Source organism: Myotis yumanensis, unplaced genomic scaffold (assembly GCF_028538775.1).
Source record: "Myotis yumanensis isolate MYYU_CA2020_CCGP unplaced genomic scaffold, mMyoYum1.0.hap1 SCAF_8, whole genome shotgun sequence".
Lineage (NCBI taxonomy): Eukaryota > Metazoa > Chordata > Mammalia > Chiroptera > Vespertilionidae > Myotis > Myotis yumanensis.
This window is the reverse complement of record NW_027223759.1, coordinates 79617989-79645556: the sequence shown is the minus strand read 5'-3', so window position 1 is coordinate 79645556 and position 27568 is coordinate 79617989. Positions and strand designations below refer to the sequence as shown.

The 27568-nt window shown below is 37.1% G+C and overlaps 1 protein-coding gene across 1 annotated transcript in view; it reads right to left on the bottom strand.

Moving 5' to 3' along the window:
- ACTR3 (actin related protein 3) overlaps nucleotides 1-27568 on the bottom strand; it is a 60539-nt gene that overhangs the window by 12428 nt on the left and 20543 nt on the right. The window contains exons 2-7 of the mRNA XM_070423107.1: nucleotides 25499-25554; nucleotides 19879-20003; nucleotides 7999-8109; nucleotides 5512-5607; nucleotides 3598-3705; nucleotides 1170-1313 (exon numbers count right to left, since the gene is read on the bottom strand). Of these exons, the coding sequence (XP_070279208.1) occupies nucleotides 1170-1313; nucleotides 3598-3705; nucleotides 5512-5607; nucleotides 7999-8109; nucleotides 19879-20003; nucleotides 25499-25554 (640 nt within the window). The remainder of the gene's footprint in view (nucleotides 1-1169; nucleotides 1314-3597; nucleotides 3706-5511; nucleotides 5608-7998; nucleotides 8110-19878; nucleotides 20004-25498; nucleotides 25555-27568) is intronic.

The following is a 27568-nucleotide window of genomic DNA, read 5'->3' as shown; positions in this document are numbered from 1 at the left end:
TATTAGAAAACAAAAGGCAATTTGGTTAAGTTATATTAGGTCTTCTTTTTCCAAACCTTGAAAATAGTAATTACATAGTAATGATCTTTCCCCGGCCAGGGTGGCTCAATGGTTGAGCATTGATTTATGAATCAGGAGGTCACAGTTTATTTAATTCCTGGTCAGGGCACATGCCTGGGTTGTGGGCTCGATCTCCAGTAGGGGGTATGCAGCAATCAATGATTCTCTCTCATCATGATGTTTATCTCTCTCTCTCCCCCTCTGTCCTTCCTCTCTGAAATCAATAAAAATGTATTTTAAAAAAAGAAATGATCCTTGAAAAAAAAAAAACCTTCAGAATGAGCATCAGTAGTCTCTAAAATAGATTTAATTCAAACTCCAGATTTCCCAAAACTGCTAAAACAGTAGTGTTCATATTGTTTACATATTTAAGAATAATGTCACCAACTGTAGAGTGTAACGTTTGTCAGACATTTAGTAATTCCTTTACTATCTATAAAGTAGTAAATTTATTTTCATTCCTAACCTTTAAAGAGAATCATATAAAGATAGGCAAATTAATGAAGTTATTTTTGCCAGGTTAGATTTCCTTTTACATATTCAAAACATATGTGATAGGACCACTGAAAATTTGTAGGTATGTTGACAAATGATAAACGTAAAAAATGATGCTCAGTATTTTGATAATTTGTATGAAACACCGAAATAATGAAGACGTATGTAGCATACAACAGAATACTTACACAGCCTTCACATTTTTCTATTTGCCATAAACACTTGAGCTAACTATGCCAAAATCAATCAATTAAATCAAAATAATTTTGCAACAGAAAACTTTCCGAATAAGGAATTCAGTGAAGAAATTGAGATTTGAGGACTATGAAGTGAACGAATTTATTTTACAAAAGGAAATAATCATGAAAATGTATGTTAGTCCTCTCAAATGTTAAGATGTGAGGAAAAAAGAATTGTTAATCCCCCCAAATTTCCTTACAAGAGATACAGAGAAAACACACACACACACTCACACACACACACACACACGTAATTAATAATTTTTAACTGGCTAACACGTGTGTTTTTTAAGTACCGTTCTTAAGAATTTTTCATGTTAGTATTTTAAATTTGATTTTTAATTTCTAACTGAATTACACCTCATCACTCTTTACCTTTACTGCCTTAGCAGTTTCCAAGGATTGCTCTGGAGGGATTCCTACTTCTCGGTCTCTCAGCAATTGCTGAATAAAATACGTTATATCTCGTCCTGCAATGGGAATGTGCTTAATACAGCTGCCAATCACATAACCTTCAGCCTAGAGGGGGGAAAAAAGAGTATCAAATTTACTGTCAATGTTTTCAAAATTCATATAACCTAAATAATTAGCTATTAAAGACCCATACCTCAGGTTAGTGTAGTCATATATAAAGTATTGCTTTATCCCAGGATAATTCTTCTAGTCTTTATTTCTCAATTGTATTCCTCATAGTTACATATCGTAGAATTTATAATACTGTACAGTAACAAGAATGAATGGCTAGCAACTTAATATTCTCTCATTGATAAGAGTTTATAACCAAGACTGAAATAACTCAATAACTTAGAAATAATGATTTTCAGAAGTAGTAATGTTTTAGATAATAGACTTCAGATGAGATGATTTTTTAAATTTTCTAAAACTTCAATAAAAAATTTAGATTTCATTGTAGGAAATTTGATCATTAACTCAAAAGCTGGCTATCATTTTTTCCCAATGAATTAGGTACCAATTTCACAAGCTTCAGACATACCATGTACCATAATAATGCCAAATAATTAAGTTCTGAAGAATTCATAAATTTATTGATCCAAGTCAAAAGAACAAAAAATAATGTAGCAAAATTAAATTTCATTAACAAATGAAATGTCAGAGATGTCCTCATGTGCCCATGACAATAGAATAGGGATTGAATTCATTCTCTCATCTTAAAAATAAAACAGGACAAATTATATGAAGTTGGTTTTCAGATATTAGAGAATAGGCAGAGTAGAGCAGTGACCCTAAGAGAAGGGAAAACAAACAAGGTGAGAAACATTCCATCTTGCTGCCCAGGGAGAGTTCTTAGGCAACAATAATGGGAAGGAGAACCCAGAGTCTGCTGGTCTCATTAAGTTGAGGATACAGAATCTGCAAGTCAGACTACTACAGTGGGAGAAGCTGCAGAGAGAGAGCTCTAGAGATCTGAAGAGAATTATCACCATAGCTGACTAGTAGTCATCGTGTGCATGTGAGAAAAATCAAGGCCAGAGGAAGAATCTCTGGAAAGGAGCAGGCAGAAAGAATGATCCCCAACTCATGCAGCTGGGAATAGTTTATGTTCCCACTCACCAGAGTTTAAAGACCTCAAACTCAGAGCACCTAGTAGTCTTCAGAAGAATATTGCCCCAACACTGGGGACAGAGTAGGCCTGGACATGCTTAATAATGTTTTAAAGGAGTCCCTTAAAGCATCAAACTGATTCTTAGTCACTTAACTGTGTCCCAACAAAATATCTTAAAATATTAAGCAAGAAAGGAACCAGGAAAAGACAACCCCTGATCAGGAAGAAAACAAATCAATAGAGAAAGAAGCAGAAATGTCAAAGATATAGAATTAGTAGACAAGGACATTAAAACAGCTAATATACTCCATCTGATCCTGATCAAGAAGATCAATTGAAACATGAGGAACAGAGAAACAGAAGCTATAAAAAGACCCAAACAGAACTTCTAAGAACAAAAATACCTGAACTTAAAAATACAATAAATGTAATTACAGCACATTAGACAATGAATAAAAATCATGATCATGAAGACAGAAATAGAAACTCTCCAAAAGGGTATAGAAAAAAAAGGTTAGAAAAAAATAGAGTGTCAGTTAACTATGAGACAACTTTAAACAGTCTAATATACATGGAGTTTCTAAAGATCAGGAGGTAAAGGAGGAAAAGAAAAGATATGTGAAGAAATAGTGGACAAAAACTTCTCAGATATCATAAAAACTACAAATCCATAGGTCCAAGCAGCTCAATGAGAAGAAATGAAGAAAACCATATTTAGATACATCACAAATAGCTGAAATCTAGTGAACCTAGAATATGTAAAAAGATAACTTGACAGCAGCCAGACAAGAAACGTTACATTCAAAGGAACAAACCTGAAATTATAGCAGTCTGAAATGTGTTAATTAAGGATGAGAGAGACTATCAACTGGCTAATATACACAAAGACACATCAAACTGGAGAAAAGAATTCCAAGTTTAAGAAAAGAAAGATATATTTTTTCATTCCATATACTCCAATTCATCATTTCCCAATTATAAATTAGAAACTATTGCTAATAAATTTTTAGTTGTTTCCTAATAGTAGTACAAACCTATAGCAAAAGAAACATTTTAGAATTTGTTTATAAAATTTTAACAATTTGAGCAAAATACAACTATAGCTGAACAAATGGCCAAATCACAGCTAATTTTTTAAGTATAATATTTAAAGTTTTAAAAAGTGGTATTAATTCATATAATTTAACTTGCCAGATGTGTAATTTGATGTCCTATTCAGTAATTTTAAAATATTCTTACCACAGGAATGACATGTGTGACACCATCTCCACTGTCTATTACCGTACCAGTCAATGTCCGTTCCCCCACTTGTCTTGAGGTCCAGGATGCAGCTAAGGCAAGAACGGCCTTGAATAAAAAGAAATAAGACAGGCAAAAAAGAGACAAAGACAGAGAGTTAAAATTACATATATTTTACTGGAGTATTTTATTCAATTTTAAATGTAGTATGCCTGGAAAGAAAATATACAAAATTAATTTACACTATGCAATCAAATTATTCACATCCTACATTTTATTAAGACAAACTTACAAGTTTATATTTGCTTTCAGGGACATATTTATAAATTTTCCATATTTCAGTGAGAGCCTTTTTTCTCCTAAAGCCAAAAAAAACGTGGAAGACTAACATGAAATTGTATAGTATAAGATTGTCAAGACTTAAACTATGTTTATGTGGGATAGCCTGTTACAAACAACAAAGCAAGAGAAGCGCACCACCAACCACCCAATCACCAGAATTATTCAATACAAGTATCACTCTTATAAGATTATCTCCAAATTTTCTAAGTGCAATATGCATCTAGGGATATGTAACAACTTATCACAGAAAAGCCCTTGCATACTTCCAAATCCTATGATATAATTATAAAACAAAGTTGATGAGGTAACATTTTTCTGTGAAAAATTGTGGCACAGGCAATAAAGTACAATTCTTTAAAAAAGGAGTTTACAAATTAAGAAATTAACACAGCTAGTTCATTTTTTAAAATCTGTATTTCATACAATCCAAGCCTCAAATAAGATATATGACTAATATGCCGAAACCGGTTTGGCTCAGTGGATAGAGCGTCAGCCTGCGGACTGAAAGGTCCCAGGTTCGATTCCAGTCAAGGGCATGTACCTGGGTTGCGGGCACATCCCCAGTAGGAGATGTGCAGGAGGGGGCTGATCGATGTTTCTAACTCTATCTCTCTCCCTTCCTCTCTGTAAAAAATCAATAAAATATATTTTTAAAAAAGATATATGAGTAATAATTAAAAACAGAACAAAACTGGCTTTTTAAAATCTACTTGCAATATAAACAGCTGAAAAATGGACCTAGAAAGATGTCTAGGCTGACCGCCAATTATAACACAGGATCACACTACAAACATTGTGTGCCACCAGAACTATAGAATAGTTTATATACTTATTAAACATCTGTGATATACCAGGTTATCACACTTACTATAGGGTTAAAAAATAAGAGGTAAGTTCTGATCCTGAGGGCTGGGACAGAAGCTGCACCATATAGATATACATACAAATTAAGTACAATAAAGTATTGCAGGAATTTATGATATATAGGATACAGAGAGGCACAAAGGAGAAGGTGGTCAAATACACCTCGCAATAAATCAGTCAAAACAGACTGTAAAAAGAACACAACGAATGTTCTAAGGATAAATGGATATATATATTAGAGATCCAATGCACGAAAATTCGTGCAAGAGTAGGTCTTCCTTCCCCTGGCTGCTGGCACCCACTTCCCTCCCACACCTGGGACCGAGCTGCTTCCCTCCGGCCCCGGCTTCGTCAGGAAGGACGTCCGGAATGACGTCTGGAAGACGTCCAGTCTAATTAGCATATTACACTATTATTATAGATATGAAGTTCTTGACATGGCAGAAACACTCAATGAACCTTAGTTCCCTTTTTTCTGTCCTATAAAAGGATTTGAGTTAACCAAAAAACCATTAATATACTTTAACACTTCTTTTCTACTGACTAAAACTCAATTTCCTATAATATGATTTCTAAATTATCAACTGAAGAGAGAAACTATGATATGCTTTGAGGTTATAATACATAGATAGATAGATAGATAGATAGAGAATTAAACCAGATTAAAACTTAAGAATCCAGAGTCTCTTAACTTATGAACTTGCTTACCTGCACAGCAATGTACAAGCCTGGAACATTGAAGGACTCAAACATTATTTCAGCAGTATATTCCCTGTTTTCTGGAGTATTCAGAGGAGGTTCAGTCTATTAAATTGAATAACATTTTAAATAGACAATATTAGATTATTTTGATAACTTAATAGACAATTTTAAATGAGAAATAATTTATTTCAAACACTGTATTTAAAAGTCATTAAAACTTAGAGGTAAAGAGAGACACAGTCAAAGAAAAAATAGAGAATTCAAACAGATCTAAACATATGCAAAAATGTGGTTATGTAAAAAAAAGGAAACTGAATTCCTCTCACACCACTTGTAAGAATTAAACATTGAGAAAGGGAAGGAAGGAAGGAGGAAGAAGGAGACCCAGTCAAATCACCTTGTAAACATCGTAATGAAAAACCTCCAGTGGTATTTGCTAGTGGAAGAATCATCTATGCATTATTTATAGCCGAATGTACCTGATCTGGCTACAATTATAGTAAACTAGAGGCCCAGTGCACGAAATTCATGAACGGGTAGGGTCCCTAGGCCTGGCTAGCGATCAGGGCCAATCCGCAGGGTGATTGGGCTGACCCTGCTCGCACCTGCCTTGGCTGGCCTGGAACCACCTGCTCGCTGTCCCCACCTCTCGCTGCCACCATAGGTTGGGGCCTGCAGGCAGCTCCTGCGTTAAGCATCTGCCCCTAGGTGGTCAGTGCGCATCATAGCAACTGGTCATTCCGCCAGTTGTTCTGCCGTTTGGTGAATTTGCATATTAGGGTTTTATATAGCTAGATAAATCAAGATTCTACAAATTTATGGCACAGCTTCCTGAAAAAAATGTTATGAAAGTTACATAACTGTTAAGCGACTATAAAATGGAGATATTTACATAGTTCTCTTCAGTTTAAGTTATGTGGCTGTATACATCACTTAGAAACGTGTGTCTGGGTTAAGTCTAAGGCAAAAAGGACCTAGGGAACAGCACTGGCAATCCCAGATTTCATTTTTTGCTTATGTCTCATGATTATTTAATTCATTTAAATTATTAAAGTTGAAAACTGGGTAAAACTGATTCTTATGAGTCTGATATGACAATCCAATCCTTTTTGTTATCTCAAATACGTAAAGTTAAAAGGCAAAACTTTTAAACTTAACACAAAAGAATTATCTTTTTTACCTTGAGGAAAGCCATGGATACCTTACATTTACAGAGCAAATATTACAAAAAAAAAAAGAATGATAAAACTTGAATTCATTACAAATTAAATGTATTTTTTCAATTTTAAAAGGCCTTATAAATAAAGTCTAAAAAAACTAAGCAGGAATAGAGTTTTTCATATGTAAAACTTTTAATAAGCAAACTGCCTGATGTTAAGAGAGTTTGGAACTAGGTTCAACAATATGAAGATATTTAGCAATACATACAAAATTAAGCAAACTAAAAAACCAAAGCAGTTAAACTATAAACTCCAAAACAAACAGAAGTTCTACATAAAATATAATCAGAAACTTCATAAAGAAAACATACAAATAGCTAGTAAGTACATGAAAAAGTGCTCAATGTCATTAGTCATCAGGAAAATGCAAATTAAAACCAAAATGAGAAAGCTTACACACCCACTAAAAGGGCTAAAACTAAAAAGACTAACACACCAAATATTGGGCAGATTGTAGAGCAACCAACTTACTCACATCTTATATAAAAGGTTCTGAAAAAGTTCTGAAAGTTTCATAAAAAACCTATTATGCACCTACCTACAGCAATACTGTACCAAAGTATTTATACAAGAGAAATGAAAACATATGTCCCCAAAAAGATCTGTATAGGAATGTTCTCAGTAGCCAAAATATTGTTAATAGTAAAAAACTGGCAACAGCCCAGGTGATCATCAACAGAAAATACATAGTAAGGCATATTCATCTAATGGAATGCAACCCAGAAAAAGCAACAAGTTATTGGTATCCTCAACAACATGGATGAATTTTTAAATGTTAATCTCTGGGGAATATGAATCAAGGGTTGGGAGACGTGAGGAAGAAGAGTGCTGTTTTTTTATTTTCGATCTTATACCATTTAATTTTTTAAAGATAGATATGAACATGCAACTATTTTGGTAAAAAGAAGAAAGTTTAAAATTAAGTTATATTGTATTTTTGTTGCCAAAAATTACAAATGAAATAATAATCAGACTACAATTAAAAAGGGAAGCGCCATATTTCCAACTTTTTCTGAACCTTACTATTTCTATCAAAAAGATTACATATTATCAAAAGAATTTCTTAAGTGCCTAAACTTTGTTGTTTCAATATATTACTACTCTATTTGAATTCCAGAACAGAATAATCTTAAAGACAAAAGAGCTTTTTAGAGTCAGACATATGACAATTTAATAAAAAATAAAGCATGCCCTCGTGAATACAGATGTAATGAAAATATTCTCATTGAGTTTCTTCAAAACTTTCCTCAGTGAAATCACAATTTGTACTTACCAAAAGAAAATAATGGTCTTCAGGTTCTGCCCTTAAATATTTAAAGATCACTTGTTCCATAAACTTTTCCATCAAATCCCAATCTTCAACTATACCATGGCGAATTGGCCACTATTAAAACAAAAAAATAAAATACAAATATTATTAACATCAAAATAAACTACCAAAATTTAAAAACCCAGAGAATACTAGACCATTAGTGAATATTAGAAAAGGACAGCATTTCTTCGGTGTGATAATCAAACTGTAGATAATGCTTTTTTTAAAAAATATATTTTATTGAGTTTTTTACAGAGAGGATGGGAAAGGGATAGAAAGTTAGAAACATCGATGAGAGAGAAACATTGATGTGCCCGCAACCAAGGTACATGCCCTTGACCGGAATCAAACCTGGGACCCTCCAGTCCGCAGGCCGATGCTCTATCCACTGAGCCAAACCGGTTAGGGCTGTAGATCATTCTTTAGAGATTCATACATAACTATTTAGAAATAAGTTAAATTATCTCTACAATATATTTTCTGGTGATTCAACTGAAAACATAATGCAAACATGTTAAAATTATAATGTAAAACATAACGTAAAAATGTTAAAAATTGTAAATCTAGATGGAAGATCATTGTACTAGTCCAGTGATGGCGAACCTATGACACGTGTGTCAGAGGTGACACGTGAACACATTTTTTTGGTTGATTTTTCTGTTAAATGGGATTTAAATATATAAAATAAATAACAAAAATATAAATCTTTGTTTTACTATGGTTGCAAATATCAAAAAATTTCTATATGTGACACGGCACCAGAGTTAAGGTAGGGTTTTTCAAAATGCTGACGCCGAGCTCAAAAGGTTCGCCATCACTGTACTAGTCTGTCTGGATTTCTGAAAATTTTGTAATAAGCGAAAAATTTAAAATTAAGCCTATGAAAATTATAGTTTACTACAATTTCCTTAACATTTAATTTATTAGCTCTTTCACAAATATTTGCTATGCGCCTAATATATAAAACACAGTTGGTAAGTATATAGCAATAATAAATCAAGCATGTAAAATTAAAAGAAAAACTGTATGTATTTGTAAAGAAACATGCTTTCAAAACTGAGCCCCAGGGTACTACAGCAAATTGACAAAGACAACACCAATTACTTTAAATTTTTCAGGAAAATACAGTGACACTCAAAATCAGTCTGACACTGCGTATCTTACTAGCAGAGAAATTCAGTTTCAACATTAGGAAATACTATATATATTATTTTCAATAACATCACTTCTTTGAGAAGCTGAGTTGCCAGTATTTGCTATAATAAAAACTAGTACCTCCCCCAAAAACTAATGTAAAATAAGAAATGCAGGAGGAGATGTGCAATCTGATTCCAGGTGTGAGAAGTTGTGAAATACCTAACAGGCACATGCATTCTTATAAAATTGTAATCATTTAACAATTAAATATTTTCCTTTCAAATAAGTGTCTTATTTTTTCAAAAGTTTATTTAGTTCCTTAGACCTAGCTGCTTAATAAGCAAGCTGTTAGATATTTCTTTTGGTCTAGATGTCACTCTAAACAATCTTACTGAGACACTAAAGGCATTGAGAAAATTTGTGAATCTCTGCAATAAAATACAGTTCCACAACACATATAACTAACAAAAGATTAGTATTCCAAATATATAAAGAATTCCTTAAACAAGCAAATTAAAATTTATGCAAAAATTTTTAAAATATATATAACAGAAAAAGAAACAAACAAAATATACAGCTCCATGCACATAGTACTCAATACCTTACACTGAAAGAACAAATAAACTTCCTATAGTCATTTACTCAGTCATTAAACCTATTATCAGTTAATCCCCAATATCCACATCTCACCCTAGACTTCTCCATACTTTTTAAGGCATTATATTATGAATTTCCTTGCTTTAAGTAAGGAAAAACATGTACTACATCATTCATTTTATAACATTACTGAAGTTTACATATTTAAATAGTCTGTTATTTTATTGTGTAGCAACTGTGAACCATTGGCACAAATGCTAAGGACATGAACCACCTGCCCCCCTCAAGCTAGTGAAAGAGATAGATACAAATCTATTGTAAGTTTTTAAAGAAATAAAGTACCTAGGACTAGATGAGGAGCTAGGCTCCTTAGGAAAAATAGAAATACTTCTATATGATTGATAAGGTCATATCTAAGGTGGGTCTTAAAGGAGCAACCTTGTTGATTTTATTTTCTTGGGAGGAAGAAGAGGGAAGAACATGTAGATATAGAATAGAAAGAAAAAATATGTAAAAAGACAAACACTGCATTTAACAATGAGAAATATGTGTGACAAAAGGATTGGGGGGAGGGGTGTAGAGAGACAGATCAGTTCTAGATAAAGGGACCAGATTCTCAAAAACTGTATTTTCCTTGTATTTAGATTTTATTCTGTAAGAAATAGGGCACTGGCAGAAAATTTTAATCAGGGGAGTGACAAGAACAGCTTTGATTTTTAGGAAGATTATTATAGCAGCACTGAGAAAGCTGAAAAAAATTTTAAGACAACTAAGCAAGGGAAAATAAAAGCCCCAACTGTGGTATCCTATCTAATAAGGAGGGAATATGCTAATTGACTGCCACGCTCTCAAAGATGATGGCGCTCAGTCCCCTCAGCCCCACTGGGGCACCTGCCTCCAGAGTCCCCCAGTCCCCTCAGCCGCCCAGGGCTGGCCTGAGGCGCAGGCAAGACTTGGATGGCGGCTGCCCAGCCACCCAGGGCCACCAGAGGCTCAGGTAACCAGGGCCAGCCGAGGCTTGCGCTGCCGGCAGTGGCAGCAGCAGAGGTGTGATGGGGCGTTGCCTTCTCCTGATCTCCAGGTCGCTTGCCACCCCCGAGGGGGCAGGCCTGGCTGAGGGACCCCACCTCCAGTGCATGAATTTTCATGCACCAGGCCTCTAGTCAATGATATTAGGCCAGATTTAAGATTTCTATCAATAAGAATGAGAAGAAACACAAAGATATCAATATTTTTAGCTTTGAAGTCAGACTGGAAAGAACCTATTAATCCAGACACAAAAGTTGTGTTTTATTTTTTCTTGAACTAAGCAAGGGTAGAGTATATATATATTAAGTTTTGTTTTGGTAGATTACATTTGAGAGCCAGGCAGTAGGTAGTTGACAGTAGGTAGTTGAAAATGTGGCCAAGGAATTGGAAGTAGGGATTTTAGGTTGTAGCTGCAGACAGAGGAGTGGATGAGATCACCTACACAAAGTATTTAATAAAGAAATAAAAGAGAATCAGGGACAGTACCTGGGAAATAAAAACATTTGAGTAGTGGGCAATGGAGAAAGAACCAGCAACAATAGCGAAAATAAAACAGTAATAAATAAAGAATAGTCTAAGTTAGAAACAGAAAAGACAAATCAAGACTGTTACACACAATCAATTTAATAGTTTATCAAATAAGTAGAGACTAAATAAGAAATTTGGTTTCAAAAGGAAAATAATAGCTAAAAGGCTGAGGAAAGAAGGTACAAAGAAAGACTGAGAAAGTTTTTGTTTTTTAGGTTTGCTTGCAGCATTTGGGAGACATGAAAACGTGTTTAAGGGAAAAGAATCTGAGGAACTATGGTCTCTGAGCTCACTGACTTCAACACCTTCAAAGATTTCTTTTCCCCATTTGGCTAGTTTAAATCTTAGTATCCTCAGCATCTCTAAGTACCAGAAATGCAAGAACGCCCCACTCTGACCATAACTGTTCATCCTCCAGCAATTTGCTATACCTCTATCACAATTAGAATAGCAGGCCACTGGCTATTGTAACTACTCCCTAGCTATCCTCCTTCCCTCCCCAACCCACAGACATACACAATTAGACTAGCAGGCCACTGGCTATTATAATTATTCCCTAGCTACCACCACGCCAACCTGCCCCAACACACACACTCTTAGATTTTCACCACATCACTTTGACTATTCATATTTCCTTTTGTCATTCCATCTACCAAAGCCCAACTCAGCATGATCCTACCCTAAACTTGCCCATACACAGAATGCTGGTTGTATTGAAGAAACATGTGTAACTGGGTTGATAAAACTAAGCATTCATAATTGCTATTCTCAAATGGACCTAACTTGCCAGGCAAGCATTTGTTTCTCTACTCTATTCATCTTTACTCTCCACAATGATGATTTTAAATGTCCCCATTATTCAGATTTCACCTCCCACTATTTATTTCCTGGAAAGCAGAGATGATATCGCCATGTATTTCACAGAAACAGCAGACACCAACAGTCAGGAATCCCTTCATCAAATCTATAAAACTGACTCCATACATTCTTTTTCTCTTTCCCTTTTTAGTAATATAAGAGAATCTTCCACATATAAATTAGATCACCTGTGCTCTGGACCTCATCCTTCCGACTTAATTATGTTATTTTAATCTCTTTTTTCTAATGGCACTTTCACAATAGCATTTAAACACCTCTTCTACCTTAAACTCACATGTCTCTTGATCTCTCTCCCAATCACAGCCAAACCTGAATGAATATTGACATTTTTTTCTGGCCTACCATTCACAATCCATCCTACTGTAATCCAGCCACTAAAATGGTATTTATTACTCCTAAAATGGTTTTTATTAAGGTGACAAATGACATCCTTGTAGCTAAAAAAACTAATTAATATATGGGCTCCAGTGACTTGATATCTTAGAAACATTCCATGCTGTCTATCACTTTCCTATTTACCCCGTCCTCTAACCATGCTTTCTCAGTCTCCTTTGCAACGATTTCCTCTCCTATCCAAAACTAAATAGAGCACTAATCAGGCTGTGTCCTAGGCTCTTCCCTGATACATACTCCCCTAGGTAATTTCAGCCCTTCCAAAGGTAACTGATACCTTCCAAATATTTGTCTTTTTTCTGAGTTCCCAAAGCCAAATATTTGTCTAACAATGTATCAGATGTCTTCCAGATACCTAAAACACTACTTGTTAAAAACTAATCTTCTCCTCCCTACATCACAACCCAGCCAAAAGTATTTCTCCTTAAATGTTCTCAATCTCAAGAAATAAGGAGAAGCAAGGAAACTTTCCAAGAACTGAGAATTATCCTCAATTACTATGTACAAAGTAATGCCACCAATATCTTGTTAACCATTCCCTGTTACTCCTTAAATATCCAGTTTTTTATTCTTGGCAAAAAAAACCACACTATTTTTACAAAAATTTAACCAAACTTGTAGATTTAACTACCATTTTACAACAGCCCCTCCCCACCAAAATAAATATAGAAAGCAGAGGATCACATTAAATGACACAAGGATGCAATCATCAGAATCCAGAATATGGGTCATTTAACAAGACAACCAAAAATTTTATATAAATAAAGGCCAAAAGAGATAGCCTTGGCCAGTGTGGCTCAGTTGGTTGGAGCAACGTCCCATATACCGAAAGTTTGTGGGTTCAATTACTGGTCAAAGCACTTGCCTAGCCATAACCAGTTTGGCTCAGTGGATAGAGTGTCGGCCTGCGGACTGAAAGGTCCCGGGTTCGATTCCGGTCAAGGGCATGTACCTTGGTTGCAGGCACATCCCCAGTGGGGGATGTGCAGGAGGCAGCTGATTGATGTTTCTCTCTCATCAATGTTTCTAACTCTGTATCCCTCTCCCTTCCTCTCTGTAAAAAAATCAATAAAATATATATATATATATATTTTTTTTAAAAAAGCACTTGCCTAGATTTCGGGACCAATACCTGGTGAAGGCATGTATGGAAGGCAACCAATCGATGTTCTCTCTTGCACTGATCTCTCCCCGCCCCCCTCCCTCTTTCTCTACCTCCTTCCTTCCTCCCCTTTAAAAAATCAATAAGTATATCAAGTAAAGATTGAAATTTTAAAAGGCAAGAAGAAACATACATACAGAGAACCTATAAAAAGACTGAATAGAGTTATCAACCAAATCCAATGAGTACACAATGTCTGAATCTTGATTTAAACAGATTAATAATCGGAGAAATCTGAGCACTGATTAGATTTTAGATATTAAGAAACTGCACTGTATTCAGGGGTAATATACTTAAGATATATTTTTAAAGTCCTTATCTTTAAAAGATAAGTATTTCTAGGTAAAACAATATTTGGAATTTACTTTGAAATAATCTGGGGTTAAGAGGTAGATTTGATAAAACAAGGGTGGTCTAAGGTTGATAACTTGCATAGCTCTGAGATGGATACCTGGAGGTTCATGATATTCTTTCCTCTATTTTTATATATAAAGTTTCCCATGACAAAGGTTTATTTTTCCCCATTTTCAAATCATTTTTGTTTCAATTACATTTGACATACATTATTATATTAGTTTCATATGTGCACCCCAGCAATTAGATATTCCGTAACTTACTAAGAGATCATCTGGATAAATCTCACACCCATATGATATCATATATAGTTATTAGAATACTAGAGGCCCGATGCACGAAGTTTGTTTAAGAGTAGGCCTTCCTTCCTCCGGCTGCTGGCACCAGCTTCCCTCTGGCACCTGGGACCTGGGCTTCCCTCAGGCCACCAGCAGGCACCCGGCAACAGGGCTTTCCTTGCAGCCCCAGCTTCATCCAGGTCATCCGGTGGACGTCTGGTCTAATTGGCATATTACACTTTTATTATTATAGATTACTGACTATATTCTCTATGCTGCACTTTACATCCCCATGACTATTCTGTAACAACCAAGTTATACTTCTTAATCCTTTCACCTTTTTCACCCATTCTCCCAACCCCCCACCCTTCTGGCAACAATCAAAATGTTCTCTATATCTGTGAGGCTGTTTCTGTTCTGCTTGTTAACTCAATTATTGATAGATATGTACTTATTGCCATTTTATTGTTCATATTTTTATCTTCTTTTTTTTTTCCTTAAAAAGAAAACCCTTTAACATTTCTTGTATTACTGGTTTGGTGATAATGAATTCCTTTAGCATTTTCTTGTCTAGGCAGCTCTTTATGTCCTTCCATCCTAAATGACAGCTTTGCTGGGTAGAATAATCTTGGTCTGTAGGTCCTTGCTCTTCACTTTGAATATTTCTTGCCAGCCCCTTCTGGCCTGCAAAGTTGTTGTTGTGAAATCAGCTGACAGTCTTATGGGAGCTCTCTTGTAGGTAACTAACTGCTTTTTTCTTGCTGCTTTTAAGATTCTCTCTTTGTCTTTAACCTTTGGCATTTTAATGATGTGTTTTGGTGTGGGCCTCTTTGAGTTCACCTAGTTTGAGACTCTCTGTGCTTCCTGGACTTATATGTCTATTTCTTTCCCCAGGTAAGGTAAGTTTTTTGTCATTATTTTCTCAAATAGGTTTTTAAAATCTTGCTCCTTCTTGTCTCCTTCCGGCATCCCTATGATATGAATGTTGGTATGCTTGAAGTTGTCCTAGAGGCCCCTTACACTATCTTCATATTTTTTAATTCTTCTTTCTTTTTGTTCTTCTAGTTGGTGTTTTTTGCTTCCTCATATTCCATATTGCTGATTTTATCTTGGCATCCTCTACTCTACTGTTGAATCCCTGTAAATTATTCTTCATTTCAGGTAATGTATCCTTCACATCTGAATGATCCTTTTTCATGCTGTAAGGTTCTCACTAAGTTCACTGAGCATTCTTATAAGCAGTGTTTGGAACTCTTCATCTAGTACAGCGGTTCTCAACCTGTGGGTGGCGACCCCTTTGGGGGTCGAACGACCGTTTCACAGGGGTCGCCTAAGACCATCGGAAAACACATATATAATTACATATTGTTTTTGTGATTAATCACCATGCTTTAATTATGTTTAATTTGTAACAATGAAAATACATCCTGCATATCAGATATTTACATTACGATTCCTAACAGTAGCAAAATTACAGTTATGAAGTAACAATGAAAATAATTTTATGGTTGGGGGTCACCACAACATGAGGAATTGTATTCAAGGGTTGCGGCATTAGGATGGTTGAGAACCACTGATCTAGTAGATTGCTTATCTACAATACATTTAGTTCTCTTTCTGGAGTTGAGTTCTGTTCTTTCATTTGGGACATGTTTCTTTGTCTCCTCATTTTGGCAAACTTCCTCTATTTGTTTCTACGCATTATGTAGAGCTGCTACATCTACCAGGATAGTAGAGTAGCCTAATATAGTAGGTGTTCTGTAGGGCCTAGTGACATAGCCTCTCTGATAACCCAAAATGGGCAATCGGGGTGTGGACTGTGTACTTTGACTGCTGTTGGAACATCAATAGGAATAATTTATCCCCAGGCCCATCAGCTGCAAGGACTGGCTGTGACCACAGACCACTGACCTCTGACCACCATGGAGGATCAGCTGTGCAGGGACCCACCCCACAGAGCAGAACTTACTTCAGCAGGGCTCTGGTGCCCACTGAATTTGTCCCTTTAGTGTGTCACTTGTGGAGCTGTTTGTGTGGTGATGCTTCAACGTGGTCAGAAGCTGTCCTCTGGATGCACAGACTCTCAGGCCTCCAGGGAGGTGCAGGCCAAGATCAGCAATTGCCTGTTACTGCCCAGAGCCATCTGGCATGAGCTACAAAGCAATCTGCAAATGTCTGCTACTTGTGTTGGCTCAGGAGAGGCCAAGCTACAAATCAAGGCTAGCTGCTGCTACTGCCAGGCCTGGGGCCACTTAGTGAAAGGTATGGGGTATGCAGAGTCCAGGTTACTGCTTGTTTGAGATATTTTTAGGAAAATTAAAACATGAGCCAAGATAGGTCATTCATATGGAAAAGCCACTGTAAACATCATGGGTACTCCTGAAATGGGGTGAGGTGGGGCCTCAAGGGATCACAAGGTGGGGAGGGTGGACAGTGTTAGCCAAGCTGATGGAGACTCAGACATGCTGGCTCTGTGGAGGTAGAGAGCTCATCAAACCAACAATGGTCTCTGCCAGCACTTCTGTCTGGAAGAAAGCTGCCTCCCCAGCTCTCGCCCTGATGCTAGACATTTCAGTTCCTTCTCCTATGTCTCTGATGCCTTTTTTCACACTGTTGCGCAGTGATAGAGCTCAGAGGGAGTGAGTCCGAATAAGTCCGTGTGTGAGCCCTTTAATATGTTAAGCGCCAAGCCTGTTTTGTCTTCCTTTCCATTTAGCCCGCGATATCCAATTTCACCGACATGCTGGCAGCACCAGTGACTGACCGGTCCGGACAGAAAGTATAGTGTCAGTCACCAGTGACTGACATGGAGCTTAATGTGTTAAAAGAAACTGCCTGGGACTCCAGCAGTCTACCATCTCCCTCAGCCTCAATCCCACTGGTTTTTACAGCCAAAAGTTATGGGACTTCTTTTTGACATTGGAACCCTGGGCCAAGGGGCCTGATGTGGGGCTGGGACCCCTCACTACTAAAGGGGGATCTCTGCAGCCGAGATATCCCTTCTGATTTATATCCGCCACATGTGAGTATGGGACCAGCACATTCAGCATCTCCACCCCTCTTACCAGTCTCAAATGTGGCTTCTTCTTTAACTCCCTACTTGTAAGACTTCCATTCAGCCATATTTCAGGTGATTCTAAATAGTGGTTGTCCTATGGTTTAGTTGTAATTTTGATTGGGTTGTGGAAGGAAGCGAGTACTAGATTTACCTATGCTTGCCATCCTGACTGAAAGTCCCTATGATGAAAGTTAAATGTTTGTGTGCACACACAATTTCTGTTTCTCTCTATGCCTACTGCCGTAAGTGTAGTACAAGTCACTAATATTCCTTGCCTTAGTTATTACAATGGTCTGGTTTTCCTAGAATGATGCTGTGTTTCCAAATAATAAAAACAGCCAATGCCCTAACTGGTTTGGCTCAGTAGATAGAGCGTCAGTCTGCGGAATGAAGGGTACCAGGTTCGATTCCGGTCAAGGGCATGTACCTTGCTTGCGGGCACATCCCCAGTAGGGGGTGAGCAGGAGGCAGCTAATCAATGTTTCTCTCTCATCCATCGATGTTTCTAACTCTCTATCCCTTTCCCTTCCTCTCTGTAAAAAATCAATAAAATATATATTTTAAATAAATAAAAACAGCCAATATATATGAGTATTCATGATGTACAAAGCACCATAACAATTGTTTTATATGCATCATCTCATTAAATCTCCCAACAATCCTGTACTATCTCCACTTAACAGATAAAGAAACAAAAACTCAGAAAGGTTAAGTTACTGAATATCACAAAGCTAGAAAGTTGCACAGCCAGCTCTAGCTGGTTTGGTTCAGTGGATAGAGCATCAGCTTGTAGGCTAAAGGGTCCCAGGTTTGATTCCAGTCAAGGGCACATGCCCGAGTTGCAGGCTCGATCCCCAGTAGGGGGCATGCAGGAGGCAGCCAATCCATGATTCTCATCATTGATATTTCTATCTCTCTATGCCTCTCCCTTCCTCTCTGAAGAAGAAAAAAAAAGTAAGTTGCACAGCCAGAATTCCAGCCAAGCCAATATACTTCAATAGTTGTGCTTTTAATCACTACTTAAACCATTAATGTTACCCAAAGGACAGAGTTAAATTCTTTAACATGGCCAAACAATACTTTCAACAATCTTATCCTGGCCTACTTTTCAGCCTCCTCACTTCTTCCCACATCCTCTATGCTTTAGGCACACTGGTTGTTCAGTTTCAGGCTCCCTCATACTTTAAAGCCTTCCTGAATATTGGAATCTCTGCCTAGTATATATAACCTTGCCTACACAATTCATCCAACACCTATTTATTATTCAAGCCTCAGCTTAAAGATTTACTCCCTAAAGATTTTTCTGAGTCCACAAAATAGGTTAGCTATTCCTGATATACATCCCCAGAGTTATTCTATACTTTCCTTTTTGTAACACCCTAACACCTGTAATTATTCCTTCAGTGTATTCCTTTCCACCACATTATAACTGCCTTATCAGGAAAGTCATTTTGTTATTTATCACTGTATTCTCAGCACTTAGCCAAATTTTTTACATATGGTAGTGTTCATTAATAAATTATGAGGACAGAAGAAATGAGGTACAAAGGAGGAAATCTGCAAATGAGGCAAAGTCAATGTTCAAAAATAAGATAATAAGCCCTAACCGGTTTGGCTCAGTGGATAGAGCGCCGGCCTGCGGACTGAAGGGTCCCAGGTTCGATTCCGGTCAAGGGCATGTACCTTGGTTGCGGACACATCCCCAGTAGGGAGTGTGCAGGAGGCAGCTGATCGATGCTTCTCTCTCATTGATGTTTCTAACTCTGTATCCCTCTCCCTTCCTCTCTGTAAAAAATCAATAAAATATATATTTAAAAAAAAGATAATAAATGTCAGAATAGTGTTTACCTTTGGTATAGGTAGGGGTGATGACTATGGGAATAGACACAAGAAAAGCTTCTAGGTTACTAGATTTACTCTATATCCTGAAGTTTTACGATTGGAGTCATAAAATTTTTTTAACTATATAATTAAGACTTACCTATTTTACTACATACAACTACATACAAATTATACCTCAATAAAAAGGAAGAAGGGGAAGAATGGCAGGATAAGAAAGGGAAAAAGAAGGGAAAAGAGAGCAGCACTTCCAGGTGACATAAGCTTCAAAAAAGAGAGAAATGGTATAGGTTTGAATACTTATGGGAAATGTCTCTAAATGTCGCAATGAGAAAGGCGATTACATTGATGATTCTGAGGTCTAGTAGGTATGGAAAAGTAAATACTGCTCACTTGGGCAGGCTGAAATTTTCCACTTGGAAAAAAACTAAATAACGTTAGGTTGGGAGGGGCCACAGGGAAGGAGAAATTTCTATTGTGAAGAGGTTGAAGCTACTAGGCCTATAACAGAGTGAAATTCTAAATGGCACAATCATAAACTAAATTTTTTTAAAAAATGTTATTAATTTACAAATCATAAAATATACCTTTGTTGCATATGTAGGTTTTTCTATTGCTTCATCACCAATGAAGAAGTCTAAGTCATCAACACCTTTCAACACCCTCCTTTGAGCTTGATCACCCACTTTTGCTGACTCCTTAATAGCAATACCTTTAAAATAAAAGTTATTTATACATGTCAAAAATTTTATTATTTTCAGGTGAAACAAATTTATAAAATACTTCTTCCATTATAAAGTGCTATTAAACAAAACATGATCTAGCATATTTAAATTGCCAAACTAAAGCACATAGGTAAAAGAAAAAAAAAATGACCAAATTCATTTAACACAATGAAATCTCAATCCAAAGACAAGGTTTCAAATGTTAAAAGCCAAAAAAAGAAGTATGGCTCTGGAAATGTTTCAGTTATATTTTTTAATACTATGTTAAGATCAACTTTGATTTTATAATCCCACCAAATCAACATATGCCAAATCAACATCAAAAAGAAAAAATTTAAAAACACTAACAAATGACAACACAAAAATTACAAGGGGAATTTTTTTTTTTAAAGCTTTCTTTACGCCCGGACAACATGGATCAGTGGTTGAATGTGGACCTATGAACCAGGAGGTCATGGATGAAGGCACATACCCAAGTTGCGGGCTCGATCCCCAATGGGGGGCGTGCAGGAGGCAGCTGATCAATGATTCTCCCTCATCATTGATGTTTCTCTCTCTCTCTCCCCCTTCCTTTCTGAAATCAATAAAAATATATTGTTAAAATAAATAAAAGCATTCATATTTCTATTCTATTTATACTATAATAGATTAGTAATTTCAATATAACACTGACATAAGGTTCTGTTAAACTAATCATACAAGAAAAAGCTTTTTTCAAATCATTTAGCTAAAACCCATAATAATCCCCTTAAAAAACTTCAGAAATTCAGCATACAGTTCTATACATAAAACTTATTACATAATTCTTAATTAAGTTATGTTTATAAATCCTCCAAGTTAAGCAGTCCTTCATTTTTATTATAATTACCTATACATAATACCTATATGTAATATCTATAATGTAAATAATAAAAAATGCATACACTTAAGTTAATCTGGCATTCAACTGTTATACTTTCATTTAATAACAGTTACATACTTAATGAAGTGGGCAAAAAATACTGAAGGAAAGAAATTCTAAATCCACATTCTACTCCTAAATGTTAGAAACCTTCTCTAGCAATCTATACATATAAAAGCCTAAGCGACGGTTCAACCATTAGACCAGTAGCTATGATGCGCACTGTCCACTAGGGGACAGACACTCAATGCAAAGGCATGGAAACATGGAACAGACTGATGAATCTCAGAGGGAAGCGGGGGGAGGGGAAGAGGGCGGGAAGAGATTAACCAAAGATCTTATAATGCATACTAGAGGTCCAGTGCATGGATTTGTACATCAGTGGGGTTCCTCCGCCTGGCCTGCGGGGATCAGGCCGAGTCCATGCACTGGGCCTCCAACATCCTCCAAGGGGTCCCAAATTACAAGAGGAAACAGGCCAGGCCAAGGGACCCCACCAGAGCACAAATCTGTGCACCGGGCCTCTAGTTCATTTATAATGTACATAGGCATCTAGATAATTTGCTATAAATTTCCTGGAAAACAAAGATATATAAAAATAACTTTGAACCATATCTAAAGCCTTTCCAGATCAAATACTTATGCTCATCAGTTAGCATGACTATATCTGCTGATTATAAACTCTGTACCTGCAGTATTAAAATACTAGTTGGGTGAAAAAACTCCAAAATCAAAAACCTCCTTTCAGAAGGCAAATAAATTTTTAACATGCTGCAACTTCTCAAAAGACAATGAAAACTACCAGGTGGGTAACTGGAAATATCGGCGAACACTTTGTAAAGTATATGATTGTCTAACCACTATGCTATACAGCTGAAACTAACACAAAATAACACTGAATGTACACTGGAAAAATAAAGACAATGAAAACTAAAATATTTTGACAGAGAGATGAAATAGAGAATGGGTACAATGGTGATGAGAACCTAAGGTTCAAAAGATCAAGATTTTAAAGGTCTCCAATAAACACTACATATAGCCACTTGAGAACATAAGCAAAGCCAAATTTTGTAAAGATGAAAGTGACATATCAGTAATCTCCTAAAATAATTGTTTAATCACAACATAATGCCTTATAAAATATTACAAATTAAGAGATTGCAAAACCAGAAATAGGTTGAATTGTGTCCTGCAAAAAAAGATATGTTGAAGCCCTAACCTCAGAATGTGACCTTATCTGGAAGTAGGGTCTTGCCAGTAGGGTGGGCCCTACTCCAATGACTAGTGTCCTTATAAAAAGAGGAAATTTGGACACAGAAGAAAGACAGCATGGAGATACACAGGGAGGAGACAGCCAAGTGATTGTATATACAAGCCAAGGAATGTCCGAGATTATCAGCAAACACCAGTAGCTAGAAAAGGCAAGGTTTCTCCCCTAGAGCTATCAGCAAGATCATGGCCCTGTTCGCAACTTGGTTTTGGACTTCTGGCCTCCAGAACTGAAGTCTCTGTTGTTTTAAGCCACCCAGTTTTTGGTACTTTGTTACAGCAGCCTTAGGAAACTAATACAAACATATACAATGGTCTAACAGCACTAAATTCAAATACAGGGTGGGCAAAAATTGGTTTACAGTTGTAATACAAATAAATAATAAAAGAATAAGTTGTGTTCACATACAACTATAAACCTACTTTTGCCAACCCCTGTAAAACTAAAGTCAAGTACTAGTCCACAAAAGTACTTCTATACAAGTCAGCAATAGAGCCAGTATTTGTCATCAAAAACAATCAGTAAATTGATATATAAATGTGAGGAAAAGTAAAGAAAAGCAAACCTGTCCTTCAGTGTACACAAGGACAACAGAATGGTACCACCAAACTAAGGCCACTATTCTCGCATGAATAAGCTATATCATCAGTGTCACCTAAAATTCTTTCTAGGTATTAAAGAATTAGACTTAGGTAGTAAGCTAATTTCTTACAAAATCAATTCCTAGAAAAGTATACCAATGAGCTATTCATGTCCAATTAGTACCCTACTGAGACTAAAGATGTGCAATCTTTGGCAAGCCTAATAATTTCCACCTAGTTCTCAACTTCACTAATTCTGAAATGTCAACTGCGTTCATTACTCTCTGAATGTTTATTTTTCCATTTCTTTCTTATTTTCATAACTAGAGGCCCGGTGCACAAAAATTTGTGCACTCGGGGGGGAAGGGTGGTCCCTCAGCCCGGCCTGTGCCCTCTCGCAGTCTGGGACCCCTCGGGAGATAACGACCTGCTGGCTCAGGCCTGCTCCCGGGTGGCAGAGGGCAGGCCCAATCCCTAGGTGCAGCCCCTGGTCGGGCTCAGAGCAGGGCTGATTGGGGAGCTGGGGCGCTGCCCCCTGTCATGCACAGAGCAGGGCGGATTGGGAGGTTGTGATGCCAACCTCAGTCACGCTCAGGGTAGGGCTGATTGGGGGGTTGGGGCACCGCCCCCTATCACACTCAAGGCAGGGTCAATGGGGAGGTTGCGGCACCACCCCCTGTCACGCACAGAGCAGGGCCAATCAGGGGGTTGGGGCGCTGCCCCCTGTCACTCACAGAGCAGGGCCAATCAGGGGGTTGGGGCACTGCCCCCTCCCCCCCTCCCCCCCCCCCGTCACGCACAGAGCAGGGCCCATCAGGGGGTTGGGGAGCTCCCCCCTCTCATGCACAGAGCAGGGCCCATCGGGGTTGGGGAGCTCCCCCGTCACGCACAGAGTAGCGTCGATAGGGGACTTAGGGCACCGCCCCCTGTCACACACAGAGCAGGGCGGATCAGGGGGTTGGGGCGCCACCACTGTCACACTCAGGGCAGGGCCGATGGGGAGGTTATGGCTCTACCCCATCACAGACAGAGCAGGGCCCGTGGAGGGGGGGGGGGTTGGGGCACCACCCCGTCACACACAGAGCAGGGCCGATCAGGGGGTTGGGATGCCACACCCTGTCACACACAGAGCAGGGCGGATAGGGAGGTTGTGGCCCCGCCCCCTGTCACACACAGAGCCGCAGGGTGATCAGGGGGTTTGGGCGCTGCACCCTGTCACGCTGATCCGGTGCCAGGAGGCCTCTCGGCTCCGCTGATCCCGGTGCTGGGAGGCATATTACCCTTTTACTATATAGGATAGAGGCCTGGGGGCCAGCTGGTTTGCCCTGAAGGGTGTCCTGGATCAGGGTGGGGGTCCCCACTGGGGTACCTGGCCAGCCTGGATGAGGGGATGATGGCTGTTTGCAGCTGGTCACACACCCTTCAGGGTGGGGGTCCCCACTGGGGTGCCTGGCCAGTCTGGGTGAGGGGCTGAGGGCTGCTTTCAGGCTGGCGGTTTTGACTGAGCTCCCAACCACTCCTTTTTTTCTTTTTTTTTTTCTTCTGGGCCAGCTTTAGCTCTGGCTCTACTAGCTCTGAGGCTTCCACTGCTGGTTTGTTTGCCGTTCTGTAATCGAAACAATGTATAACTTCAGCTCTGAGATCCCAGCTGGCTATATTTGTTACAAAGTTTCAAACTGCCAGCTCAGAGGCCTGCAAGTCAGGCGGGGACGTTGGAGTTGGAGTCTGCAGTCACGGGAGCAAGCAAGCCTCATGTTCGCTTCCAGCTGCCTGGCTGCCGGCCGCCATCTTGGCTGACAGTTAATTTGCATAAGGATATGCTGATTAGCCAATGGGAAGGGTAGCGGTCGTACGCTAATTACCATTTTTCTCTTTTATTAGTGTAGATAAGAATACATAAAAATATTCAGTCACATAAGTACGACTGTGCAAAACTACTGACACTCCCAAAATTAAACTGTCTAGGAGTTAGCACCACCAAGCAAAGGCTCAAAAGGTCTGTCATCTAATAAGTTAGTTTTAATTCAACATTAGGACAAGTAAATCACAGGTGTTACTATATAGCATGAAAAAAATGAATCACTTGAAAATCAAAAGTACTAAAGTATGCCAAGGACCAGATACATAATTCATGCTAACAAATAAAAGCTCTAACAAAACCAAGTATGAGAGTATTTTTAAAAAACTACTGAAAGACAAACTACTGAAAGTTGATGTTCAATTAAAGTAAACAAAATAGGGACAGAATAACAACACTGGGTGGTTATAAGATATTAGAAAACAGCTGAAGTCAACATCTCTAAAGATGAGATTCAGTCCTTATTTTAAAACATGAGCTTAGGTCAGGATGTCAACAAGCACAAGGCCCTGCAAAAAGTAATCATATCCAAAAACCAAAGGACAGTCTTCATAAGTGTGTGATGGAGATGCACTTCTTTAACAGTTAGTTTACAAGCACATAGTGTTAATAGCATTATCCTTAAAGCAGAAGCTTGTTTAATTCCTTCACCTTGTCTCTAAAGAGATATTTGGAAGATTTGGTAAATGGAGCTAAACAGAGAGCTGAAATGAATGATTAGAAGTGCAGAAATGAGGTCACACTTAAGCTTTGCAAACCATAGTACTTAAAGGATTAAATAGTACTGTGTATCAGAAATGATTATTTCTTTTACTTTAATTAAGAAAAAGATCTTTAAATCTGTTAATTTGTGGCTTAAAAGAAACACTTACAGGAAGGGATGATAAACTGTGGTTCTGTATTTCCAGCATATCCTATTTTTGTATACCTGCAAAATAAAAAGAATTTTATAAGGATTTCACTTACATCTTAGCAATTATTAATTTAATTCTTAGATTTCCATTTATTATAAACTGAAGTTCCATGGTGGGTAAATAATACATAAAATTCCATAGCTTCAATTCATTTAAACATCTCTACTTTCAAAATTATAAATAACCATGGCTTTTTACCAGCACTTCCACGTCTAGAAACTAATCCTGTAGATATTAATACATACATGAAGTAACATATAACAAGGCCATGTTAATTGTACATATACATGTTAGATGTATATATTGAATTTTTTTTTTTTTTTTTTGCTACAATCTTGCTTGTAACAGCAAAAGACTGGAAATAATTTTAAAAAACCATCAAATGAGAAACTAGTTAAATATGCTAAATTTATACTATGGAATATTACATAGCTATTAAAAAGAGATTGAAGAACTCTTATGTACTGATAGAAACAATCTCCAAATTGTATTGCTAATTGAACAAAGCAAGGTACAGAACAATGTTTCTTTCAAGTATTCTACATCTGTATAAAAGTAAAAGGGCAAGATTAAAAACATATAATTTATTGTATAGGTACAGAATATCTGTAAAAGAGTACAAAGAAATCAGCAACTGTAGCTATCCCTACGGAAGGAAAGTGGGGTAGGTGATGGTCAGGGGTGAGAAGGAGATTTTAATAGCCTATCATCTCATACTATTTGAATGCATTACCATTTAATAAGTATAGTTTTTTAAATGTTTTACCACAGTGAATTCTGCCTGTATTTTTACAATAAAAAAATAATAAAAAACAAGCAGCACGTTGGAGGTAACTACTTAGGAGATAACTGGACACTAAAAACAAAATCCTGTGAAGTCTGAATACAATGGATATACATCACTAAATTATAGTATTTAATGACTATCAGAGATGCCAGTATTTTTTTTACCAATTTTTTAAAAATGTGAAGGGAAATGTCTTGGTTTACTTAACCTTAAAAGTTACTTAGCCTCTAAGAATTAATTTGGTTCCTGGCTAAAAGAAAAATGTGGTATGTAGAATACAATCTAAAAAATAGAGAAAGTAAAAAAGGTCAAGGGATTAGGGAAAAACCCCCACAAAACACCTAATAGACAACAGTATGGTAATTACTAGAGGGAAAGAAAGGTGGAGGGAGGTAGAAGAAGGTAAAGGGGGGGGATTAATGATGATGAAATGAAACTTGACTTGGGGTGAACACACAATACAATATACGGATGATATATTATAGAACTGTACCCCTGAAAACTATATAATTTGATTAACCAATGTCACCCAAAAATAATTCAATTAAAAATTATCAAAAAACAAATAAAAAATAGACAAGGTCATATACTAATATCTGGAAAAAATTTGCTGAGTTAGGCTGAGCCCTTGAAACTTCACATTTTTTTTCTGGTGGAGAGATAGCAAAGAACTAGATGACAAAGTAAGAATTTGACTCTTTAAAAACTCTTATATTATTAGGAAACTTTAAAAAATGTTTTGAAAATCAGACTTTGAAAATACTCAAAAAAATCCAAAGTTCAGAAAGAATCAAAGTTCCAGAAAGCATTTAGAAAATATCTCACAAGAATAAAAAAATCAGAATAGGAACTTATAGAACTCTCAGACTTAAAACAGACAGTTTAACGCTCATATACTTTGGTGCAATACAAAGATCTTGTAATATAGAAACCCACACCCGAAACCTATGTTCATGTTGACCCATGTCACCCCAATAAATTTTTTAAAAAGAAAAAAAATCCTCATATAAAACACTTTAACGCTCATATATAAGAAAAGAAAAGAAGCATTTAAGTAGGGGAAGTAGAAGAGATGAGAGGAAAAGATTCTAGGGAGATTTGAAGGAACTGAGTCTAAAAGCTGAGTCTAAAAGTATGAGCTGGAATAGGCAGTACATTTCTAACCCTTTACATATCAATGCATGTAAAATATAGTAATATTTGAAGAGTACATCCTTTTTTTTATTTTATATTTTCCATTA